Raw genomic sequence first — 25,339 nt, 5'->3', positions numbered from 1 at the left:
GAACGAACTCTGAGCATCAGATACTTACTTTTCATTTTATATAGGTTTTTAAGAAAGTATTTGGATTCTTAACCTGTATTAAGTAGTAGGTTCAGATGTTTATATAATTCAGAATTACAAAATTTAGGGGCTTAAAAACAGGCCTGAATGTTAAATGTTTTCGCACAACTGACTAATTTTTGGTCAACTGCTGAGGGTCCCATCCAAATTATCTATGTTACTAAGGCCTGGATGCACATTGAGGACACCTGAAGCTTATAATAAAACTTTATTACAGCAAGTCCACAAGAATGAGTTTGTGTCTTTCAGCCTGGTACTGGAAGGTAGGCTGTCCCTAAGTACAGCTGTGCAGGAGCAGGATTCTACACCATGTGGGTGTAGAATTCTGAGAGCTGCATCAGTTTCCTTTGCAGTAGGAAAGCTGCAGCATGAATAGACCTTTTCAGCAGATCTGATGGTTGGATTACATGTACATCCTTTTCTGCTGTCTTGGTATCTTCTAAGAATTCCTTTTATTTCTTCTAAGAAAAGTAAAAGGGGAGAAGACTCTTCAGTGTCTATGTGCCGGTCTGGCAGAGTTAAACATAGTTCAGGGAGCTCTATAGAAAAAAAAACTAGACTTAAAATCTGACTTGGCATTACAGCAGATCTGTAGAAGAAAAGCCATCATTTTTCATTGGTGCCAAAATTGGTGCTCTCACTTTTGAGGCTCAGGGACTTCGACTTTTATCATCAGAGCTGAACCTCATAGTTCTGGTGAAGAATGCTCTTTTGAGGAAGAGGTGAGTAGGGACAGTGTTTGGTTAGTACAGACTCATTGAGAAGGATGGAGGCTGTTTCTTGGCTTCTGTGCAGCTCAGCCTCTTGCTGTGATGATAAGCAAAGACCTTTGACATGATGAAGTGATTGCTGCTATTGCTCCCAGTGAACCTCAACCATACTGCTGGGAGCTAGGAATTAGCATTTGTGAAATTCCAATTGCAAATAGCTTCTTGCATGGGATGTTTCTCAACAGATTGCACACATCCAGCAACACAACACTTGCATGTTTAAACCAGCATTTCCAAATAGCTTGTACTGTTCAGAGGGGGTGGTACATTTCTCTTTGCATCACATGTGCTTCTCCTGGCTAAGGGTCTTAACTACTGACTTCCTGCATGAGATCCTTCCTTGTCTCGTATGTAGGGTCTTTGTCCAAGGCATAAGGATGCAGTTTCTCAGAGGCTTCTGGCAGAGTAGCCTATAGAGGCACATTTCTATTGCTGGAGCTGGCTGTTAACCTGAAAGAAGAGCAGCACCATCGCCATTTCTGACTGCACTTTTAACGAGGGTGGTGGTTTCAGTAACACCAGTCTGCCCAGTAGTGTGAGAGCAGTGCCTGAATCCCATGCTCCAGCCTGCCCCAAGGCTTGCAGCCTGGCCTGGCCCGGCCCAGGTGAAAAGGCACAGGGGCACAGCTATAACAGCTTGGAAACAGGGAGGTAAAAGAGTGAGGTGAGAGTGGAGATTGGTGCTGGGGTCAGGCAGCTGTGCTCCCTACGAGGGACCATCACTGACACCATCACTGACACAGACTTTGCCAAGGCTGGAATTTGGCCAAGGTCAGGATTGAACTGGGTAAGAGCAGTCTGACTGGCAGGTGAATTCTCTTTTTTCTCTATTGCAGAAGGTTAGCATCAACATGTTTTTAAAGATTTATCGACTTTTCACTTTTTTTTGGTCATTTTTTCTGCCACTTTGGGCAACAAATTTCAAGCAAGTGATTTCACTTTCAAGTTGTCATTAAGCTCTTCAGGTCTTGAAATATTTGGTTTCAAAGACTCATGTGAGTATTTAGAAAAGGACTTTTCCCTTCCAAAGTAGAGAATGTGATAACAAGATTAGGATCATGTAACTGAAAAACTACAACTCATGTCAGCTAAGGCTGGGACTGAACTGAAATCTCTGTTGTGCCCTGTGGATATGTTTGAAGCCTGTGTTGCTTGAGTGTATAATGGCTGAAAAATTGCACTCCAAGTACAGTTTTATTCCAGAAGTGCTTGTGTAAAACCTGTCTTAATTGCACTCCTGATTTCGCTGCCTCTTGGCAGTGCTCCTGCCCCAAGTGGTGCTGCAAAGCTAGGGCACAGGGCTGTCCCCATGAGAGGGGAGCAGGGCTGCTGTCTGCCTCTGTTTTCACCGGGCTAGGACCTTTGGAGCGCTGAGACATCTCACCGGTGTGGGGAAGGGCTTCATTCACACTGCGTCAGGGCAGGACTGACAGCCCAGCAGTAAAAGCGTTGGATCTTAGTGTTCACATTGGCTTGTGGGACTGAGAGAAGCTTTCGTCCTCCCACTAAAATTAAATGTTCATGTGCTTTCTCTTTTAGCTGCAAACTACAGGGAACAAAGCTGATGTTACTTCTATAAAGCTCTTTAGAATAGAGCTATCTTTTCAGCATACTTACAAGCAAAACATAACAGTTTTTTGGATGCAACATTTAAATTCATACTCATGTATATATTGCAATTCAGTCCCTGTGGACAAGGCTTGAACTCTCCCTGGAAGCTGGGAGATGACTGTGCAGCCTCAGCCCTGCAGGGAATGAGATGGGACTGGAGTGAAGGCTCACAGCACAGTTTTCACTGCCTGGATTTCAGGGTCGTGCTGTTTCAGGGTTTCAGAGTTAAGGGTGCAACTTCCCCTTCCACCTTTATTCCCACATTAGAACTTTCAAATCTCTCTTTGTCCAAACAAACCCTTTCAGCTTGGAGACTTCAGCATAGTAAGGTCTGGCGAGGGTCTCTGCTGTCACTGCTTTGGTGCTGGGTTTTGCAGCTGGGGATGTCAGAATGAGCTGCAGGGTCATGTCAGTGTCACCAAACATCAAGTCAGGCCATGGGAGCATGCAGCAACCTCTGCTCTGCAGCTATGCCTTCTGCCTGCTGGATCTCCTTCAGAAGATGGAGCACATGGTACGGAGGGTGCACAGCTAAGTGAGTCTCCTGGTTGCTCTCCATCAGCACATTACTCTCTTAGTCTCACTGGGAGCTGCCACCAGAGATCACAGAATCATCAAGGTTGGAAGAGACTTTCAAGATTATTTAGTTCTAGCATGACAATAATCACCCCTAAACCATATCACCAAGTGTCACATCCAGATGTGTCTTGAATGCTTCCAAAGGTGGTGACTCCACCACCTTCCTGAGCAACTTATTCTAAAGCCTAGCCTAACACTCAGTGAAATTTTTTTTTTCTAATAAGATGAAGCCCTTCCATCTGCTGCCTGCTGGTCCTGATACTAATGAGGGTTTCTTCAGCACCTCCAGAGGTCTGGTGAGCTGGAAGCCACGAAGAAGCTTCTGAAGGAAAGAGACTGTTCAAAGGAAGAGGCAACTGTGAACAGCTGATGTGGAGTGAGTTGCAGTGAAAACACTGTATGTGGGCTGAGGAGCTGGAGCCAACTGATCTGGCAGTAAGGACAAGTACAGAGCAGAGAAAGTCAGGTTGAAACAGAAGATTTGTCTGAATGCCTTAGGTGCTGATTTCTTTAAACAAATCCTGATTGTTTAATTTCTCCACGCAAAGAAAGGCCAATAGCCCTGACTGCTACCAAGGCCAAAAAAACCCCACACCCCTAAACCCAACAGGTAAACAAATGCCAAAGATTTATATTCCATGTAAGAAATAGGGATAAAAATGAATACTGGACTAGTTCCTTGCCTTCTGGACTGGAAAACGTGTGTGTTACGAGCATGGTGGTAGCGTGCACAGCTGGGAGATGATGGTGACCACAGGTGAGGAAGACATCCCACTGATGAGGAACATCATGACAATCATGGCACAGTTTATGAATACAATTATAAAAACACTTCCTCGGCATTTATGTGTATTTACATGCTTTAATGAATTGAACAAAATCAAATTATCTATGATGAATGTGATAATGACACCAATGATGCAGGGAACTGATGTGCCATTTCCAGCTTCAGCACCAGGAGGCACCAGGAGATCACGTTCATCCCTCCCAACGGCGGACAACGTTGGGAGATGTCGGCCACAGGAAGAGCAATTAACACATCCATAATTGTGAATTTTTCCCTTCTTTTCAAGATTTTTGTTAAGCCAATACTTTGGAAGAATTGCCCTTTGGTGGGTTTGCACACAGCAGGGGTGAAGCCACCCTGTCATTTCAGCACACCCATGAGCTGGCTGAGGAGCAGCAGTTTTTTTGAACCAAACACCCAGTGGGGCTAGGCAGAGACCAGGGTACGGGTCAGGCCAGTGGTAGTCCCAGCAGCAGGGCAAACGAGACCAGGGTACGGGTCAGGCCAGTGGCAGTCCCAGCAGCAGGGCAAACACACTTTTTAGCTAGAGCTCAGGTCCTGCCTGCCCTTCATCCCCAGTGCTGAGCTGTTGCTGGTCATTAGCTTTCCTGGTCACTCTTAAACTTCATCTGGCTCTTGAATTCAGCCTGGAGGTAAATGGGAGATTTATTTTATTTTCTTTGGGGAATATCACTAGATTCTTACACTTACTTGGGTGTGTGAGGGCACTGATGAACACTAACTTCTGGGTTTGGTATGCTGAATCTCTGGGATTTTTTTCTTTAATAAAATGTCTTGTGTTTTACTAAATGTATAGCAAAAGCTAGAGAAACTTGAGAATGCAGTTTTACAGCATATAGACTAATTTCTTCAAAACAATTTCCACCTCACTGTAAGTTTTAAGGTCCTAGAAACAATGAAATACATGGAGAGATACCCCTTAAACAGACCCTGCCTAGAGAAATGAAGTTTTTCCAGGGAGTTGCCCTCCTCTGGACTTTGATAATTCAGTGGCACTGTTCCCATTCGGCATCTTTTGAGGATGCTCCCAGGAAAATACCAATCTCATAATTACAGCACATCAGTCCCCGTGGGGAAAAGCAACAGAAGACCTTCTTCCAATAAGAAACTTCATCAAGAGAAAAGTGATCTGACTGCTCTGTCCTGGATTTCTCCAGAAGTGCTGTGGGGGCTCATGGTGGCAGTTCCTTTGGTGCTTTGTGTTCTTGCAGGGCTCCTGGGTTTGTGTCTTTGGGGTTGCCATGAGATGGATGTGGTCTGCAAGCAGTGTTTGTGGCAACTGTTACCCAGCAGTTCTGGCTGGTGGATGAGACATCTGGATTGTCCCAACAAACTTCAAGTTGGACTTGTGGACAAGTAATGGCTTCTTCCTTTTCTCTAAGAAAGCCCCTAGGCTGGAAAGAGACTCAGCAATGTGTAGCATTGATTTGTTGGAAGCCAGCTGTTTCATCCCTCTGCGCATCCAATTCTCTTTTGATGTCAATGAAATTTGGTCACAATGGAGACAAAGGGTTCACCCACATCCTCAGGATCGGGGAAGATGCTCCATGTGCTCCTTTTCCCTAAGGCAGGTGCTCTAGATATTCCCTCTCCATCTCCCAGTTTGCTGCATTCTCTGGCGCTAACGAACACCAGCAGAGCAGGAAAATCCTGGGCTGTGCCCACTGCTCACTGACTCAGGAGGAGAGACTGAGTGAAAACCAGTGGGGGAACATTTCTTCTCTCACTTGAAGGCCTTCAGTGAAATTTGCATCTCAAAAAAGGATGAGTAGTAGCAGAGATCTCTGGCAATCTGTTCATTGCAAAGGCTGTGTTCCCAGCCCTCTGCAGCTCCTGCCTGGTGGCAAAGCAGACTCAGCTGGTCTGGTATGGCCTCGTTCTGCTGGATGAGGTTTTGTATGAAACTAGAAATGTCAAAGAAGGATGGATTATAAGCATATAAAGGACTGGTATACAAAAATAAGAATTAGCTATTTGGCATCTGGTGGATTTCAGATCACTGCTGATTTCAGATCAATGCTGGATTTTTATTTTAATCTAGGTACTTAAGGTGGGGTTTTTTACTGTCCTCACATTTTTATTTAGCTCTCCTCTCTGAGAATACATGAAGGACTCTATAGGTCACGTCACACCTTCCAGCTCCACAGCTGTGAGCAAATTTGCTATATGTAGTAAAACTATGTGACCAATCTATGATAAGTTTTAAAGGTTTCAGGTGTGATTTTTAAACTGAAGATCACTTTATGTACTATTAGTACTTATTGTTATAGTAATATCTATAGAAATTAATCAGAGTAGTCTACACAGGTTTTAAATATTAAGGAATGTGTTTTATGGTATAAGATTATTACACTGAGTTTACATGAGAAGATGCTCATGTAAATACCCTCTAAACACAATAGGTTGATCCTGGGAATTAGAGTAGGCAGGTCGGTTCATGTGCTGCTTGTCACAACTATTGTTGCTGAAGACAAACACAAGCCCTTCCTCTGGGGAGTCCTGAGCTGCAGCGTGCTAGGGGCTATGGACCCTGCTGGGGCCAACCTTGTCATGTAACGTGTGGCTGATAATCCTCTTTTCCTAAACATCTGCTGTAGGTCACTACTGGAGACAGGATCACAGCCTGGTCTGTCCCTTAACTTCTGTGAAAGCCTGAGGCTTATTTCTGCTTTTCCACAGAAAGATGAACTAATACTTGAGGAAAAAATCAAGTATTAGTGCTCCACCAAAAAATGCACTCGTACAATGAAATTTAAAAAAGTTTCCCTTTGGGCTCATTACTTGTGTTTGTTTAGTGGAAAGTTTTGGCAGAGCTGTTTGCAAACTGAAGATCCTGACTTTGCTTTTGCCCTTAAATGGTGACAGTAACCAGACTCTCTCTCCCCCTGCCCTCACACTGGCCAGATGATACCGAGAAACACTTTTATTTCCAGAAAGCTGTCAGACACGTGCAGGTAGCTGCTGTGCCTCATGAGATGTGTGAACAAAGACTTGCACAACAACCTGAAAAGTATTGAGTGAGCAAGACCATAGCTTGGCCTCAAGTGGCTTGGGAGAGCCAAGAAAGTCTGAAAAAGCTCTTGTTGTTGCAAGCTGTCAAGGGCTAGGCTGGGCTGGGCTGGTTGCCTCACTGCCTTTAGCTGCTCTCCAACCTCCTTTTCTAAACCTGGTGCTTTCCTGGTGATCTGCTTTGCTCCAGGTTGGCATAGAGTATTTCTCTTCCATGGACAACTTCCCATGTCAAAAGAAGCGCAGGGCACTGTGCTGGAAGGTTGTGTGTGCACGAATGTTCGCTGGCTGATGTCTTAAAGCCTCTGTTTCCTCAGCAAGAGTGATGGGTACCCACATATCCCCCTTCCTACTACTTTCTAAACCCTGGGAAATGCCACTTGGACTCTCAGTATCTGCAATGCACTTAAAATAAACTATCAGAGGAAGAATACAAGTTCAAAAAAATTCTTAATTTATTGTAAATCCTCCTTTCATCTGTGCTGCAATTCCAGTGTTCTGCACATTAATAAATATACATTTGTTAAAAAACCAAAACAAAACAACCTCCAGTGTCTAGTCTGCCATAAAGCTTTTAAAAAGTCATAAAAATAGGTTTTAATTTTTTTTTGTCATTAATAAAACTGACCCTCATTTACTGCAACAATTCTGATCAAAATAAAAACTACCTACATCTCACTGGGACAAAATATACATACACAGATGTAAAAACAACTAGCGTGGGTTATACACAATGCCTGAGCACACGGCCAAGTGCCAGACCCTTAGAACATTCAAAAATTTCTTCTGTCAGAAAATGTCACACAATATGTTGCATAATTTTTAAAGGAACAGCATCCTTCCTGCCTCTCCCCTTCCAAAGGCCTCCTTGATACTTTTGAAAATGCATAGGAATATAATGACATCAAGATTACAATATGCAGTTTTTCACTTTTTCCTCAACTCCTGCAATTTATTTGGCCTGATTTTTCTCGGGGTTTTTTTCCCTTTCACACACACATTTGCACAAACAATAGCCAGTAGTTTCCCAAAAGGGCTGCTATGGTGAGCAAAGAGCTTGTTGGCAGAGAGCAGGTCACAGCCACACATTGCTGCCCTTGGAGTTGTGTATTCCCACCACCAGGAGCCTGCTGGCTGAGCTCTGCCCCACACTGTTGGATGCAAACTTTTTCCCATCTTATTTTTCCTTTTCTTGTAAACATTGAAGGGAGGTCAAGACAGCAGACAGGCCATGCTTAACTCTCCCATACTTGTGAAACCAGCAAATTTTGTGGGAAGCATCAAACCTTAAGCCTTCCACGTGCTTTTCTGAAACACCAAGAAGGCCAGGGCTTTACTGGCGAGCTGGGCAGTGAAACTTGGACATCTTTAAAGACTTGTATTTCTGCTTTGATTAGCAATGTGCTGAATGCAGTAGGAAAAAAAATTAAAACACACTGAAATACTGCACCTGAGGCAGAACCTGCCCCATGGGAGGAGAGCCCTCTTCTTGGGACACACAGAGTGCTGGTTTGTTCCACAGCCAGACCAAAGTCAAAACCTACCATACGATCACACCACTTATTTTCTTGTTCTTGGTAAGCGAAATACTGATTTGACTTCTTTCAGACAAGGACTGTGTTGAAATCTTACACAAAGATATGAATTGTTTTTAGTCCTGAAGTTCAGTTCCTGAATATTTCAATGCACTCGAGAGAAGAGGTCAAAACACCGAGAAATGAAAAAAAACACAAGATTTTGTGGGTTTTAGAAGAGGCTATGAAAAAAAAATACTGTGCCCTTAAAGTGTTCCAAAATCTGTCAACAAAACTTATAAATTACAGTCATGAATTTTGATGTAACCTTTACTGTGTTACTTCCAAAATTGCATTGCGTCTGCAGGTGTCTTCCACGCAAACCTCAGTTACTTTGTCAAATGCCAAATTCAAGTAAAATTGTGCAATGTTCATATAAAAAATATCAAAACCTCTTTTTAATTGATTTCCTATTATCAAATTAAGAAGATCAGTATAAATGTAAAATATACAAAGGAACTTTTTTCTTTAGCAACACCATACAAAATATATAAAAGTATCTACACTTTTTATATATATATAAAGGATTTTTTTCTTTTTCTTAAGACGACGTGTCCATAGTGGGGTGGACTGAGATGCTGGCATAGAAACTAAAGGACACTTGTTGGGTTATTCCTCCCTAGAGCCCAGAAAGCTGAAGGGTTCACACTGCAGCCATCAAAACTCCACAAGAGACATCTCCTAGTGCTTGTCTTCAGGCTGATGGATTGACTTATTCAAGGTCCACTGTGGTGATAAAATGGTTCTCCCCTTGGCTCTCCCCTGTAATAAGCAACCCCTGCAGCACTGTCTGCACTGTGAGCAGGTATCTGTCCATCACAGTGCACCCTGTGGCCATTGCCATGTGTTTTGGCATGGATTCATGCTGCAAGGAGTGTCCACACAGCAACTGTATCGCAAGTGCATCCGGGCACTGTCTCCGCTGTGAGAGGTCAGGAGTCTGCCACAATGTGAAGCCGTGTTGGAATCGATGCCCACCTCATCCTCCTCACCATATGGCCACTCTGATGAAGTCTGAGGTGGGCAGGCGACGGCCCTGCGGCGAGGAGTCTGGAACCATTCGGCATGGATCACAATTTCCTGATGGTTCAAATTGAAGTTTCATTACTGCCTCTGTCAGTGAGAAGAAGTGATCATGCAGGCTTAGGGTTAAACAGGCACAGGCAAACCACTCCACCCAAAACCACCTAATCCTTTTTAGTAAGGGCTCATGCTCCCTGAAGTTACCATGCCTTGCCAATCCAGGGGGTGCTGCCCTGGAGGGGAAGACCAACTGGGAGAAACAGTTCCAGGTAGTACACAAGAGATACAGGCTTTAGAGGAAGCTCTGTGGAGGGCTTCTTATGGCTAACTCTAGGTGAGGATGCAAGGTTCACACTCAGATCTTCCAAGCTGTTAGAAACCTAGTGTTTCAGACAGGTTCATGCAATCTGCTGCCAACAGCAGACTTTTCCATTATGCAAAAGGTGCAGAGATAACACAGTTGCTTAGTACAAGTTGCCTAGTTATTCTCCAGTAATAAATGTATTATCTGTTAGCAGCAAGTAATCATGGCTTGTTAAAGACATCTCTGTTTCCCAGCTAACCAGGATCTATTTAAACATCCAGTTCTTGGCAACGCAAAGATGTGCTTTTATAGTGAGCTGGGAATGGTCTGTGCACCCAGACAACACAGTATGTTTCATAGTGCATTAAGGGAATGGAATGGACCTTACAGATCATCTAGTCCCAACCTTTCCTGCCATGGGCAGGGACACCTCCCACCAGACCAGGTTGCTCAAGACTTTATCCAACCTGGCTTTGAACACTGCCAGGGCTGGAGCATCTACTGCCTCCCTGGGCAACGTGTTGCAGTGTCTCACCTTCCTCACAGTAAAAAACGTTTTCCTAATATCTAACCTAAATTTCTCCTTTCAACTTACACCCCTTACAATTTATACCCATTAGCTCAGGTGTAACCAGTTACACTTCAGTCATTAGAAACACCTCACCATCTGTACAAGGTTTTAGGCAAACAAGATACATGTGAGTTAGAACAGAGGTATTCCAGAGGGTTCAGAACCCACTGTGGTCTGTGGAAGATCAGAGATGAGAAAGGCAGAGTGACACACCCCAAGCCTCATGCTAAACACAGTTGGTGCCCTCAGTCACACTTACATAGGTGTCTAAAGCATGGTAGGACAGTGCCAGAGTTAAAGCTGGGTGAGAAATTTTCTCTTGGTTTTGTGAAAGAATTAACTATTAATTCTGTTAATAAAAAATGAGACTATATGCATAAAATGCTTGCACAGACTTTACATATGGCTGTTGTCTTAATTTTACATGCAAGAATTATCACGAGTAATGTGGTTTCTGAGAGTTCTCTTTGGCTGAGAGCTTGCTCAGCCTTTTGTCAATATTTGATTTAGTTTACAATGGCAAATTCACACACCAATTGCCATGCAGTAGGTGGGAATCACACACCTCGTAATTTAGGATCAGTAGCTTGGCTTTCTCTTGAGCCCCCCCACCCTATGCTCCCCTCAGCCTAGTGCCTTTCCCCACCAGAGTCCCATGGCAAGGTGACAGGGCAGACCTAGAACTGCTCTTGTCCATCAGCCTGCCTGTTCAGAGCATGCCAGGGTGACCAGTAGTAGATGTCTGTCATGGCACCTTGTCCGTGACACCTGTTTTGGCTTTCTCACCAGTGAAACACCATGACTTCGGGCACACGATATGTATAAACCATTAAGACAGTTACTGGTGAAGGACTGTGGTCCAGTTACCAGATGAAATTCTTGCTCATGCAAGAGTCTGGGGCTGTAAGGTGAAGGGAGAGACTAGAGCCATGGGAGTTCTGCCATGGAATCCTGATGTGGCACTTACTCTGAGTCTGAGGTGTCAGCGTGTCCTGTTCCCACATGGAGGTTCATGGCCATGCCATTGAGCTGGTCTCTAGACTGCTCCCTCCGAGCATTTTTTACTGTCACCCCCGAGTCCGAGGGAGAGCGAACCCCATCGTTTGTCCCCAGGGAAGTAGTCCTGGATGAGATGGTGGTCTGATTGTAATCCGACAGCTTTTCCCGCAACCGATTCTTCATATTCTTATCCACCAGAGGGGGAGGGTAGGTGACTTTATTTTTCAGGATGCCTGTTATGGAAAAGAGGGAATAATGAGAATTGTGAAATGTATCAGTAATGTAATTTATCAAGCTCAGTACATCCAAGAAGTGACATTTTACTAAGACTTCTAGTTTGTCACTTGATTTAAAAACCAAAAGATTAGACTTCAGCAAATACCTACCAGTTTCCCATGGCATATCTGGCTAAGCAGGTTGGAGCCATTTGGAAAGTGCTCTTCCCTGACAGGACTACCTTACTAACTAATTAATGCTCATTCACCCTCTCCCAGTCTGGTATGTGAGGCTAGGTTAGCTGCACTACCTTTCCTCTGCTCCGGTTGCTGGTTGTTCTGGTGGGACAGAGGTCTGTTCTCTTTCTGCTGTCCTTCATTCTCCTTGTCCTGTGGTGCTTCATTGCTGTGGTTTTCCCTGTGAAGCTCCACGTTGACCTTGGTCTCTACTTTCAGTTTTTGTTTCCCGCTGGCGTCCTCACCGTCGCTGGCTGTTACACACTCTGTGGGCCAATAGGGTTTCACATGATTGGGAAGGGTATCAACTGCAATGCAAAAAAACACTAGCTCAAAAAACACTTTTGATATGTTCTCTCAACTGCTGCCTGGCCAGACCTGTTCCCTGTGGCTGGAGAGGAGCTGTGTGTCAGACCAGAGATATGTGAGATGGTCCTTGCTGGACTGCACTGTCGTCCGGGTGCATCAAACCCAAAAAACCACACCTGGTGTGTCTAAATCCTTCCCAGACCAAGGTCACTGGCTCCACTATGGAGAAGTGTGAGGCAAACCTGCCCTCTCAGCTCTCCAGGGTCAGAGATCAGTCCCTGGAGAGACTGATTTATGAAGGATGAGGGCCCCCAAGGCACCTTGTGCTGTGTCTGTGCAGAGCCTCAGCACACAGCCATTCAAAGCTGCCTTTCATAGAATCACAGAATTTTAGGGTCTGGAATGGACCTTAGAGATCATCTAGCCCCAACTCCTCCCACCATGGGCAGGGACACCTCCAGACCAGACCAGGTTGCTCAAGGCTTTGAACACTGCCAGAGTTGGGTCAGTCCCTTCATTAGATCAGGATAACTACGTTTAGGAATGCCTGCACCTCACCTCACAGAAATTATACTAATGGTCCAGAACCTTGCCAAGACCACCAGATACACCTGTCTGTATTGTATGAGGAGAGGCAGGCATTTCTTTCCCCTGCCCTCAAAACAACCAGCTTCTTCCTCTTCTTCATACGAGATTTTGCTGGCTTGGTAGTGCCATGTCCAAGTGCTGTGGGGCCCTGACTGCACAGCCCGCTCTGCCTGAGTGCATTCAGCATTCTTTTACTTGTACTCAGTCACCCCTGTGAACAAGCCTTTGGGAAGAAGAAAGGTCTCTAAGCTGGAAACAATAAGGGTCTCTGCAGAAGCAAGGCACAGCAGTAGGGATGCCGTCTCAACCATTTATCCCATCTAATCTAAAGCTATTTTATAGCATCACTGCTCTCCCCTTGCACTGGGAGTACCTTTGGGTGTGCTGTGGAGTGGGCCACGTTCATTATTTTTGGAAGTAGATGTGTTCCAGTTTTTCTCTGTCTCAAGTCCATCTTCCTCACTGTCCGACGAATGGGAGGAGGCGTAAGAGCTGCTGTGTTCATCGAGGGACAGTTCACTGTCAGAGTCTGAATCATGCTCTACAAATGCAGAAAGGAGAAACACACTGATAAAAGTGTGACCAGGAGTTCAACAAATCTGACAACTGCACAAGGAGAAAGCATGTGGTTCAGGCCATGCCAGGGGTGAGCTTTTACACCTCTAAGTGTACGCAGGATTAATTCAGAAGAACTGTAGCACCCATCTAAGTAACTATGGGAAGCACAACCACTTGGGTCAGCTAGTGACCAGGAGCTTTTATGTGAACAGGAGGTGCAGAACAGAGTGGGGACACATTTTTTCCCTATTCCATATGCAGAACAGTAACCCTGCAGGATCTCAATCAACTCAACACACAGGCAAACCAAGATAGCTAGAAATACTAAGAATCTGAAATTCACCTAACTTCAAAACTGCTTCGAGGTAACAAAATTTAATGTCAAGACCAAAATGAAAGAAAATCAGACAAGAGGCACTTCTCATTTTCCTGTATAAACCACAGAGCAGTAAAGAAGAATATAGCCTCAAGGTCTCAAATGCTAAAAGTTCTCCAACTAAAAATCAAAAGCAACAGCACATGTTTTGTGAGAAAGAAAGGGGATGCCATAAACTGTCAACAGCTGAGACAGCTATCAGATTAAAACTGAACCATCACAAGCAGATATTTCCATTCCAGGATTCCCTCATAAGGCAGCCATGGCATAGTTTGTTATGCCAAGAACATAACAAGAATGAGACACATCCAAGTCAGACTAACTATTCTTCCTGTTACATGAGACTTTGAAGAAAATGCTGAGAAGGACAAGGTACACAAATGGGTCAAAGCATTTAGCAGTAATTCTTACCATTGGATTTTGATGGATTTCTATGAAAAATGGAGGAATCTGCTTCAGTCTGACCAGCCCTTGCTTGACTTGAGGATCCACTGAGCTTATGAGCAGCCTCATCCCTTTGAGAAGAAAAACAGAGCACAACTTTCTCGGTCACTTTACTGTTCTTAACAACAAGGCAGACATGCAGATGAGATTCTCTGGGTCCAACACAGACAGCTGCAGTGGATGTTACCCAGCCTGTGCTTGACTGCCCACGTGGTCACTCCACAGCAAGACAGAGGTTATCCTAAAGTGGTTTTCTGCCTTCGGCCACGTGAATCACACTCTGAAGAAGCCTGGAGCTAAATGAGCTAAACCACACTCCTTGAGACATGTCTGAATTTTCACAGGCAAAGCAGCACAGCCCACATAGTTAACATAACCATTTTGTTAGCCACTGCACTGTTGGAACTCTGCACCAAAGACGCATGCAACAGAAAATGCATGAAAGAAAATGACAGTCACATAAACCAGAACTGTTAAGCCATAAACCAAGTAGCATTCCAAACAGATTTCTGACCAATAAAAAAGGGAAAGAATAAAAAAAAAAAGAGAAAGGCAAGCACCTGAAAGCCATGCACCTGCCACCTGATTACCTGAGAATATAAGCAAGGTAGCTATTGTGGCTCTTGGCTGACCTGACGGTGCTTTCTAGGGAGACAGTGGATTCCCCAATAGTTGTGCGATACATATTTGGCTCTTCTATGTATGTGTTGTTACAGTTCAGGGATCGCTGGAGGGAAACAGAAAGACATAAAGCAATAGTAAATGATCCCTCCAGAAGTTCACGTTACCCACAAACGTGTTTAGTTTCAAAGGAACCAAATGGTTTTTGATGCTGAAGAAAACAATTATTTTCTCTCAAAAGTTTTAATTAAAATAGTAATCCAAACTTTTGGGAGAGGCCAACAGTAATCTTTGTACAAGTCACTGAAAGCAATCATACAGTTCACTTAATTATGGTCAAGCCACCTATATGTTTATTTTAGGTAACTTCTACCAGCAAGAGGATGTTTTTTCTTCCTCAGTGCTTTTTTTCTTACAGTTAATAATGTAGCTCTTGTTGCAGTGGAATCATCTGGAAGAGGTTTCTTTCCAGTTAAAGTGTTCTTCAAGTGCTTTCTGACTTCTTTGTTAAATACGCAGTGGAAGAAGAAAATGAAGAGCCCCTGGATAAGTTTAGAGAGAGGAAGAATAAATGTAAATGATCCACTACTGGCAAATTGAAATATGGATATTAGAGAACAGTTGTTCTTTGTTGAAACAACCCTCGAATTCTAGTTCATAGTCCATGAACCTGTATTTCAAAGAAATAACTATTTTCTGTCTTTGACTGAAATGGCATTGATTGATCACCTAGGACTTCTCCATAATTTGCTTCCAAGTTCAAATGTGCATAAAAGGCCTGGGAAAATATACATGAAGATGCGTTTCTTCACGATTTACAGAGCAGAGCTTGATTTGGGAAGAAACTTTCTTCTCAAAATATCCAGTGGGAACCTCAATGTCCCACTGGAAGATATTGCAGGGAGTTTGAACTTGAGATTTTAGAACTTTTACACAGATGATGAGACAAAATCAACAGCAGCACATGAGAAATATCACAGCATTTACTGAAAACCTCTGGAAATGGGGAACTTCTGTGAAACGTGTCCTTAATACTGTGGCTGAAAGAACTATAGAAAGCTTTGTGAGACCTGAAGGGATACTGGGGGCAGAGAGGTCCCAGCTTTTTCCACCAGAGTTCTTTGGTTAAGCAATATCTCCCAGTGGGAAAATCACTACAACCTCAAGGCTGGGCAGTCAGTTGTTGGCTGCCAGGAATACACACCAACAGCTTTCGCTGAGGGTGGGGCCAGGCACGTGTGTGCCTTCAGATGTATTTGCTCTGAGGGAATTAATGCAGCTGCCAAATTGTTATCAGGTTTGGTTGGAGAGACAGTGTAGAAAAGCCAATCACTCATGAAGTTGCAGCTGTACCAACATCACAAGAAGCCTGAATTTCATGATTTCAGCCAAAGCAATTGACTTAGAGTAACTTTAAACTTCAAGCTCACTTTCTAAACATTCAATCAAATGCAATCTCAGCTGGTACTAGCACTTCGGGATTATTCATTAATAAAATTCACATAAATGTCTCTTTAAAAAAAGAAGTTCTGAGAAGGCAACGATGTGAAATGCCACATGTGCTGCCCTTTCCAGTGCTGACTTTCCTCCCTCTAATCAGACTTATATTTAATTTCATTTTATTGTGGGCTTGTGGAAGCCTGGTTTTACAGTCTGAGTAGGTGCATTTATTTCAGAGCACACCAGCTGCAATGGCAAAATAACCTTGCTCAAGGCTGGCCTATCTGCTGTACTTCCAGGGCATCGACAGACATCTCCAAAGGAGACTGATTTGACTTCTTTTTCTCTGTGCCTGCAATTTGTGGCTGATATGCTGCAGCTGACAAGAGTGTCCTGCTATCAGTAGTTGTTTTAATACTGCAGGCACTTGCTAGGACAGTAACTGCCATCCCTGGTCATGTTCAAGTCATGACCAACATGAAGCTTCATGATTACTTCCATGCCAGGTCTCCTACCAACAACTTTCCCTGCATCTTTAATCAACAAGTGTCTCAACTAGGACAGGCAATCCAGTAAAATCCTAATGCAAGGAGTTGCATTTGAAAATCATTATTTGATTAATTTCTTTAAACAGCAACTTCATTTGTGAAAGCCTTGAACTTGGAGCCATCCAATAAAAGAGTCTCTCATTTGTGGCAGCAACAGAATGACTGTTAACAATGAGCACACAGAAGACAGTAACGAAGACTTTGTCTCTAGAAAGACAGAGGTATAATTGCCTACTGTTATTTAGCTGTCACAGGTTACTATAGTAGTGCACTTACCTTTAGAATAACTAAAAATGAGGAGATGTAATTACTCAAAGTTATGGTTTTGGTGAAAAGAACCTTCTCTTCGAGAAAAGAGAGCAAAAACTGTACTTCCAATCTCTGTTATTCTGAAGTTAGCTATTATTTAGCAGGTTTTTGGAGGTCTGGGTGCAGTAGTGCACTCACCAAGGTCTGCCACACGTAAGATACCATTTAACTTACCTGCAGGCAGCTGAAAATGGCGAAGAGATAGTGAAATGTCATGACATCACTGTTGACTGCCATCAGCCCCAGCAGCCACGTGGCACTGATAAGCAGCAGGAGCAGAAATGCTGTTCGCAGCACAGAGCTATAAAGCAAACACAGATGGGCATTTGCAGTGTGATGGGATACAAGAGAACAGCCCAACTTCTCCCCACAGACATGCCCAATGACTTGGCAACTGGAAAGGCTCTTTGGGAAAATTAGGGCACTGTTCACCAGCTCCCAGTTCTCAACTGTCTCATGGCACTCCACGACTTAGCATATTCAGGTAAGAAAAGGTGATTACTTTCCAAGTTAATTTACAAGGTTTTCTTCAAAAAAAAGGCTGCTTGCCAAGCCCATGCTGTTCAGCCTTGTTGACTCCGAGGAAGAAATCTGGGTGGTAAATGGCCATGTCCATCTCATTTCTGTTTGCCAAGTTCACTCTCACATTCCTTCTCAACATTACTGCCCCAAGGTTTTAGATTGAGAGCACTCAGGGGAACAGTGTTTACTTAAAAATACAGTTTCCACAGACACTTTGAAAAGAGAGTCACAATTCTAATGGAAAAAGTTTTGTATTATGAATAAAATTACTGCCATTAAGTAGCAATTATACTCCACTTGTTTAGGGAGATTTACAAAAGAGACCTTAAAAAACCCCTACCCAACAGCCAGGGCTGAAAAAAGAGCTAGAAGCAGCCTTTCAAAATCTCATATAGCTACCTATTTGGATAAAGCTAGGGGGCTGTCTTGCCACTAGCTAATCACATTTCAGTTCACAGGTAATTCTGAGCTTTGGGCAAAACAGACACCAGTGGGAACAGGCTGCCACAGCAGCTCGGAAAGGTGGCAGGTTGCAGCTTGTGAAGCATTCTGCTCATCCCAGGGAGTGGGATGCAGGGACCCTAGTCCTCAGCATAGGAACTGTAACAGGGCCATGCCATGGCATAGACAGTAACCCAGGCATTTGAGAGGGGAGACCTTTCTGAGCCATGGGCAAGCACAGGGAGACCCGGAATTATGTCTACCTGGGCATGACACAGGCAGAGGTGAAGTGAGAGTGTAGTAGGGAGCATGTGAAACATCTCTAAGGACTGTAATGACATCATCTTTCCCTTCACCTCCCTTCTCCTGCCTACACTTGGTGGTGCAGACACCATGGTGGAGGTTTCACAAGGCCTCCAAGAGAAGGTGGGAGTAGGTGCTGGTGAAGCAGCTCCAATTGCCTCTAGCAACGTCTCCTTCAAAAATCTTTTTTATCTCCCACTCCAAAAGTTGCTTTTAGGCAAATCTGTCTCTTTGTTATTTCTGTCCAGAACTTTTTCTACAGGTTTTTGAACTCAAACTTACATGACTCCAGTTTTTTCAAATGAACGTTGCCTCCGTCTGCACGATGCTTTCATTGCTAGTATAAAGATGACAGTGTTTATCTGAAAGGGAAATTAATAACAGCATGGATTCTTTCTGTACATTTGTTAGAGCTCTATTTTCAATGACAACACAATTTTAATCCTAAAATGGTTTGAGTTGCCAAGAATATTTTTCTTTCAATTTACAGGTCTCTAAATTCCAAGATTCACCTTGTTCAAAGCAATACAGTGCAAAGGCAACTCAGTAAGACAGCCCTATGCAAAGATGCTTAAGTGAAAGACAAAACTCAAGAATGTCTGTCCTTGTCCAGACCAGTCCACTCAGCCCAGCATTTTATTTCTGTTGGGTCAAACACAAATTTAAGAACATTTTCTAACACAGCAACCATACCATGGTAAGTGCTCAATAATCCTCCAGCCTCCACTGATTTCCACAGCTGGGATGTACTGGGTTGGCAGTGCATTTGTGCTTAATCACTTGCAGTGCTGAGAACATGTCTCATCATTCACTTTCCAAAACCATGCAGAGCTTTACCACTGCCACTGTCCTGTTTCTAGGAGTTTTTAACTTAAATGCTGTGGAGAAATGATGCAGCTTGTCCTTTTTGTTTGGAATCTGCTGCCTCCTGCCACTACTGCCTGTGTTGGAAAAGACCCTGAATGGTTGGGTCCATAGTAAATTTCTTCAGACCAACACACTATTACAGGCTCCTCCTTCCCACCTTCTCTGCAGCTTTCTGTTCTCTAGGCTTAAGGCTCCTAGTCCACTTACCTGGTCCTCCAGTGGGGACTTGTCCCATGTCTCTGATGACCTGTGACCCTAACCTACACTGCTTCCAGGTCTACTTCATACTTTTTGAGATGAGGAGACCGGAACTGCATTTGGCATTCAAGACAGAGTGACACCATGAATATTTATCTTCTGGTGTTACTTTTAAGGGAGACGCTTTAAGGGAGAAGTTAAACACTAGCCCATTCTTTTAAATTCCTGAAATTGGAAATATTTAATATTCCTTTAGGACTTTTGGATGAAGTGACTGATTATGGCTCATTTTGTTGATTTGTTTAATAAGCTCACAGACTCTTCATACAAGGAACAAAGCAAATGGGAAAAAATAAATAGGTTTCTGGCCATACAGCCATTGTTCCACTAACAATCTTTGTACAGCCCTCTGATTTCCAGGAGCTTAGCTCATGCCTTATCTGTTTAAGCAAAAGACACAAGCTTGAGCACATTGGCTTCAAATGTAAAGAACACAGTTGCTTTGCATTATGATTACTGTTTGACAAAACATGAAAGAAAAGGTACCAGTAAGGAAGAGACAGCTCTGGATGCTAACTCCATCCTACTTACAATGACAACCATTACGATGGGCCCAGCGAAACTCCAGATGAGAGTGTCATGAACAGACAACCAGCAGAAATCAGGGTTCCCATAGCCTTGTGGATCCAGACCAACAGCAAGTCCTGGGTCACAGAATGGAGAAAAAGTACATCAGAAAGGTGCTGCCTATAACCAGGCATATCTTAAAACAAACAAAATGAGAATGGCAAAATTTGCTCAACAGGACAGTCTGTGAGGGCAAAATCGTGGCAAATATTGAAATAAAACTTGAGTAAATCAAAACCTTTACACTAGTCACTCCCTATCAAATGATACTGTGAGTTTTGCCTACTAGAACAAAGTTCAGCTGCATAAAACAACAAATGCAAGTCCCAAATTAATTCTGTTTCAGCACAGTTTTATATCATGCACAGTGTGAGCCTTGAGGGTGAGTGACATCTTGAGGAATTTCAATAAGCCTGTGCAGCAGAATGACATGAATCATAACTGAGGAGATATCTATGTTAGGAAAAAAACAAAAGTGCATTCTTAACTGCTGTGAGCTTACTGTCAGTAAAATAACACCAGCGGCAGAGGAACCTGGGAACTCATAAGAGTTAAGCACTTGAGCTCAGGTAGGATTCATTTTGAACTGCCATCCCAGTACCTCACCTTGTTTCAGCACTATCTGAAGTGGAGTTTACTAATGCCTCAAGGCAATTAAGCTAAAAACACACCTTTTATTGTTTTATTTTTCAAAACCTGGACAATTCCAAGGGAGTCTCTGAGTCCAACATTCACCTGCTGATTTACAGTGCTGCTGCCCTGGTTTGGTGACCTACACCTTGCCCCTATGGCGACAGACTGGGATTGCTGCCTTTGACCTGCAAAACCATACAATAATAGAATCATTTAGATTGGAAAAGACCTTTAAGATAAGGTCTCCACCGAGCCTCCTTTTCTCCAGGCTAAAACAACCTCAGCTCCCTCAGCTGCTCCTCCTAAGACTTGGGCTCTAGATTTTATATCAGCTCCGCTGGTCTTCTCTGGACATATTCTAGCACCTCAGTGTCTTTCTTGAAGTGGTCTGAACCCACCAGTCCTTCTCTGTTCACAAAGAACAGGGCCAGTGGGCACCACCCCTGGTTGGCAAGGATCAGGATCACAGCATCAGCTGTGTCAAGAAGTTCTCTTCCTCACACTCCAGGAACCTCCTGAATAATTTCCTCTCTGCTGTGTTGCATTTCCAGCAGACATCTGTTAAGTTAAAGTCCCCTGCAAGAACAAGGACTAGCACTGGTGCCTCTCCCCAGCTGCTTACAGAATATTTCCTCTGCCTTTTCATCCTGGTTGGATGGTCTACAACAGACTTGTACCATGATATCTGTCTTGTTGGCCTTCCCATTGATTCTTACCCATAAACACTCAACTCTTTCATCACTGACATCAAGCTCTAGATGGTCAAAACACCCCTGACACATGACTGTTCCTGTGGTTTCTAACATATCCATAACACTTGCATTTTGCTGCTGCATGGATCTCCGTCCCCTCCCTCCACTGAGACAGCAGACGTAAGGACCTTGCTAGCACGCCATCCCTCAAACATGGGCATGCTGCTCTTGGGCTTACCTCTAGTGACCCTGGCTTTATCCCTTTCCTCCTTCAAATCTAGTTTAAACCTCTTTTAATGAGCCCTACTAACTGCTGTGCAGTGAACCTTTTCCCCTTTGAGACAGGTATACCCTGTCTGCAGGGGTCTTTCTTCTTTAAGACACAGAAACTGATCCCTATGAGGCCTGTGGCCGATGACATATGGCAAGTGGCTGCAGCGTGTTGTCTGGGCATTGGGGGCACCTATTGCGTTGAGCGTATGTCCTGACTCAACAGGCAGCCAAGGTTGATGGCAGTGCTGCTCTCCACAAGGAGGATTCATGTGCATTAATAATGGTTGGGGTTTTGAATTGAAGCCTGTGTGTTTTGATGAAAAGACACTGAAAAACGGAGAGGTTGCTGCGTTTCACTCTTGCTGCCTAATGCTGGCCCACAGCCAATATTCACATCTGGTACAGGCCTATGGTCTATGAAAACTAAACTGGCTATTTGGCAAAGCAGTGGATATTGGATCTGTTTTCACTGAAATGTGGAATGAGATAGGACTAGTCTCCCTTCCTGCTTCCATTGGCCGTTCCACCACTCCCTTCAGCAGTTGCTGTTCAGAAAGAATTAGCCATAAATGATTAAGAGACCATAAAGTATTTTATACAGATGTAATTCTATAGATAGAGTCTGTTTCCCAGGACTAGATTTCCCCATTAATAGGACTTAAACTACAGTTTGACTTTGGTTCTAAGAGTAATTGGCAGACAGCAACATTTTTTCACTCTCAAAATCCTAAAGTTCTCCATTAAACAAATGGGGCAAATTGCAGTCTTCAGGTATGTGGGTCAAATTTTACTGCAGTCAACAACATGTGAAATAACACTTTACTCAAGGGCAGAATTAAGCCAATGCAATGTAATACAGAGAAAGGTTTAGGCACATCAGTTAAATGCTGCAGCCTGGCTGTTCTTAGCAGACTGAGTGTGCAGGCTGAGTGACACCTCGCTGACGTTTGCAGGAACTGGGGCTGGTCCTCTGGCCAAGAGTCCTATAGGGACCAGCACCCTCCTCAGGAGTGTGTCAAGATCATACTGTGGGGAGGTGCTGCCAGAGGGGCATGTTTCAAGCCTTCTGAGCTCCAGCAGGCTCAGCAGCTATGTGTGACTCAGGCCACAGTGGGTCAGCCTCACCTCTCTCCTGACACATTGCTTAGTATGCACAACAAAGAGCAGATTTGGAAAGTGCCAGTTTCTGGGGGATATTGGTTTTAGGGCTACATAAGAACCTGTTTTAACACAAGCACTAAGTCTCCATGGCAAAGCAGTTACTGCACACATGTGTCAACCAGTTAGCGTGTTGCCATGAAGACAGGCAGAACTGGAGGGGTCTTGCTGGATGCCAAATCCAGCCCTTTGCTCCTGAGGCAAGGCACTCATAAAACTCCTCTCCTAGATGGATCAAACTACCTTTTAAAATGAGCAAGCTTAAAGCAAATTTAAAATGTTCCACTATTGCTCCCCATGGAGGAATATTCCAGATCCACACTCTGTAAGCCTTCCCCCAACTTCTACTTTCATTCATGGCAATTTGCATTTCTATGCTGTGATTAAATGTGGTTCTTCCCAGTTGGAGTGTTCCTTATGTAAACATTTTATTAAATTTTATGCCCCTCTAAAGGTCAAGCTACCTCAGCAAGTAGCCTAGTCCCATCACAGATGCCTTAGGACCACTATGTCCCAGCTTGAAATGAATGTCAGTTTGAGCAGAGAAAATAGAAAAAATAAATAAACAAAACAGATATTAAAATACACAAACCCCCACTGCTACTGTAGGTTCATTTGTATTGTTTTTTTAAGAATCGCTATACTAAAGATGAAATGGACTAGGTATTTGTCTTTCAAATAAAACAAAAAAGTGCTCTGGACGTCCAAGAGGACTAAAATTCCTGCACATATCTAGACTATTCCACTATTAAGAAAAATACACGATTCTTTCATAAAGCAATTTAAATCATGTTTAAGAGTCAGGTTATGAAGTTGGAACCTTTTTACTGGTTCAAAATGAAAAGGTATGAAGAAGCTCATTTAAAATATGTACAGCAACAAAGTTATCCAGGGGCAAAAAATTCCACATTGTGCTGCTTATGACGAAATAATTTTCTCTTCAGATGATTTATAAGCCTGGAAGGGCAAACTAAAGGCTAAGTTTTCTTTGTCCTTCGTTTCACAAAATCCTCTTTCTCAGTAATAGGGACCTGACTTTGGATTTAAAAGGAACTGCAAATTCAGTAGATTCAGATATTAAACTACAGGACACAACCTGGAATCATAACTCATAGTTTCGCAAAAGAGTCCCATATCACAGAGAGCAATATCTAAGTTGAAAAATGTAAAAATGGTATCCTTGTGACATTTAGATTTCATAATGCTGCTGTTGAGAAGGTCGGAATTAATTTAAAGTTCAGGACAGAAACTAAGCCTGAAACAAAATCCTTCTGACAAAATTCTTCTAATAGTTATGTGTTCTGAAATGCAAATAGTTTTTGCTATTTAATGGTACTTCTTGTCCACCAGAAATGGTGCTGCCAAATATCTGACTACACTTAAATGTTCCTGAATATACTGCAGTAGTTCTGTGTGTACTGATAGGTCACACAGGTCTGAAACACTTCAGAAATTCAAGGACAATTCCTATTTAAAATGTCAGGGATACATCTAGAGTGGCAGAACCTTCTGGGCTGTGCTTTCTACTTGTTCTGGATAAACTGATAGTGAAAACTGATAGCAGAAATCATTTAGGCAAAGGCGATACGGAAAAACTTACCAGCTCTCTGGAGAGAGAATTAGTGTGTACCAGCCTACACATGGTTTGGTATTACGCTTTCTCAAGTCACACAGAAAAAACCCAAAACATGTATTTTTTAAGTCTCATTTGCTCCCTAATATATTTGCAAGTGTATATGGAGTGATAGTTATTTGTTTGATCTCAGAGCATCTAAACCTCTGCTATTGCTGACAGTATGTTATCTGTAAAAACAAAATAATTGGTTGAAAGTTAACTGCCTGCCTATGATCTAATTTCCCATATGGCAACAGATACATGCTGAAATAGCTGAACCAAAAAACCCCACTCCAACTGTTCTGTGGAGCACACTTCCCGAGGAGCTGTCTGCCTGAATTAACACAGCACCGTGTGTTTGGGGTAGCACTGGAAAGGTCTGATGGCAAAAATAGGCACAGTGAGGGTGGAGACGGATGTGCTCCTGTGGATCACCCTGGATTGGTTTAAAACATTACTGCCCCCAGCTTTTCATTACTTTTCCTCAACTGGAAGTATCTGAAATGAAGTAAAAGGCTTGAGTATTCCCAGCTTGTTTATACGCCAAATAATACAGAATGTTGAAATCCCCTTCAGGGAGCATTTACTGCTGGTTGAGGGTAGGCAGTGAGAACATCCAGTGAAGGGCAGTAATGTCCTGTGGGCAGCATTGCTTCTGAAGCCACTGCTGCTACTTCCCTGAGAGATCACGTGTCCCTATCTGGAGGAATCAGCACAGGGAAGGAAAATTTCTGTAAGCTACTGTCAAAGTTAAAACAAAAATACCATTATTCCCAAGCAAAGTTATCAAGTCCTGATTTAATCTGGGTGTAATTATGTTTATTTTATTGTATAACCATCAGTATCACTTCAGCTGGGGCAACAGACATTTGGTACACAGATCTGTCAAATTTGAGCTGACTTCTGCTAGACATGACTTGTGTTGCCCTGGCTGAGGAAAACACCGAAGCGACAGCAGTAGCTGAGTGCACCCATACCTGTCTTGGCTGGAGTAACTTCCCTGAATATAGACAGTGAAGATGGCAGTGAAATGAAGCTGCTTTGGGGTGGCTGAGGG

General features: G+C 43.3%; 1 protein-coding gene across 1 annotated transcript in view; it reads right to left on the bottom strand.

Annotated features, from left to right (window-relative positions):
* Positions 1–9,499: 9,499 nt before the first annotated feature.
* Positions 9,500–25,339, bottom strand: part of LOC103803700 (cadherin EGF LAG seven-pass G-type receptor 1-like) — a gene marked incomplete at its 5' end in the record, with an annotated part of 35,408 nt that continues 19,568 nt past the window's right edge. The window contains 11 exons of the mRNA XM_009076273.1: positions 9,500–9,524; positions 11,277–11,541; positions 11,835–12,068; positions 13,031–13,198; positions 14,003–14,106; positions 14,668–14,762; positions 15,073–15,198; positions 17,128–17,254; positions 18,502–18,581; positions 19,876–19,991; positions 25,334–25,339. The exon at positions 25,334–25,339 is cut by the window's right edge and continues 166 nt beyond it. Of these exons, the coding sequence (XP_009074521.1) occupies positions 9,500–9,524; positions 11,277–11,541; positions 11,835–12,068; positions 13,031–13,198; positions 14,003–14,106; positions 14,668–14,762; positions 15,073–15,198; positions 17,128–17,254; positions 18,502–18,581; positions 19,876–19,991; positions 25,334–25,339 (1,346 nt within the window). The remainder of the gene's footprint in view (positions 9,525–11,276; positions 11,542–11,834; positions 12,069–13,030; positions 13,199–14,002; positions 14,107–14,667; positions 14,763–15,072; positions 15,199–17,127; positions 17,255–18,501; positions 18,582–19,875; positions 19,992–25,333) is intronic.

This window comes from Acanthisitta chloris, unplaced genomic scaffold (genome assembly GCF_000695815.1).
Source record: "Acanthisitta chloris isolate BGI_N310 unplaced genomic scaffold, ASM69581v1 scaffold20786, whole genome shotgun sequence".
Taxonomy (NCBI): Eukaryota; Metazoa; Chordata; class Aves; order Passeriformes; family Acanthisittidae; genus Acanthisitta; species Acanthisitta chloris.
This window is presented reverse-complemented; position numbering and strand designations above follow the sequence as displayed.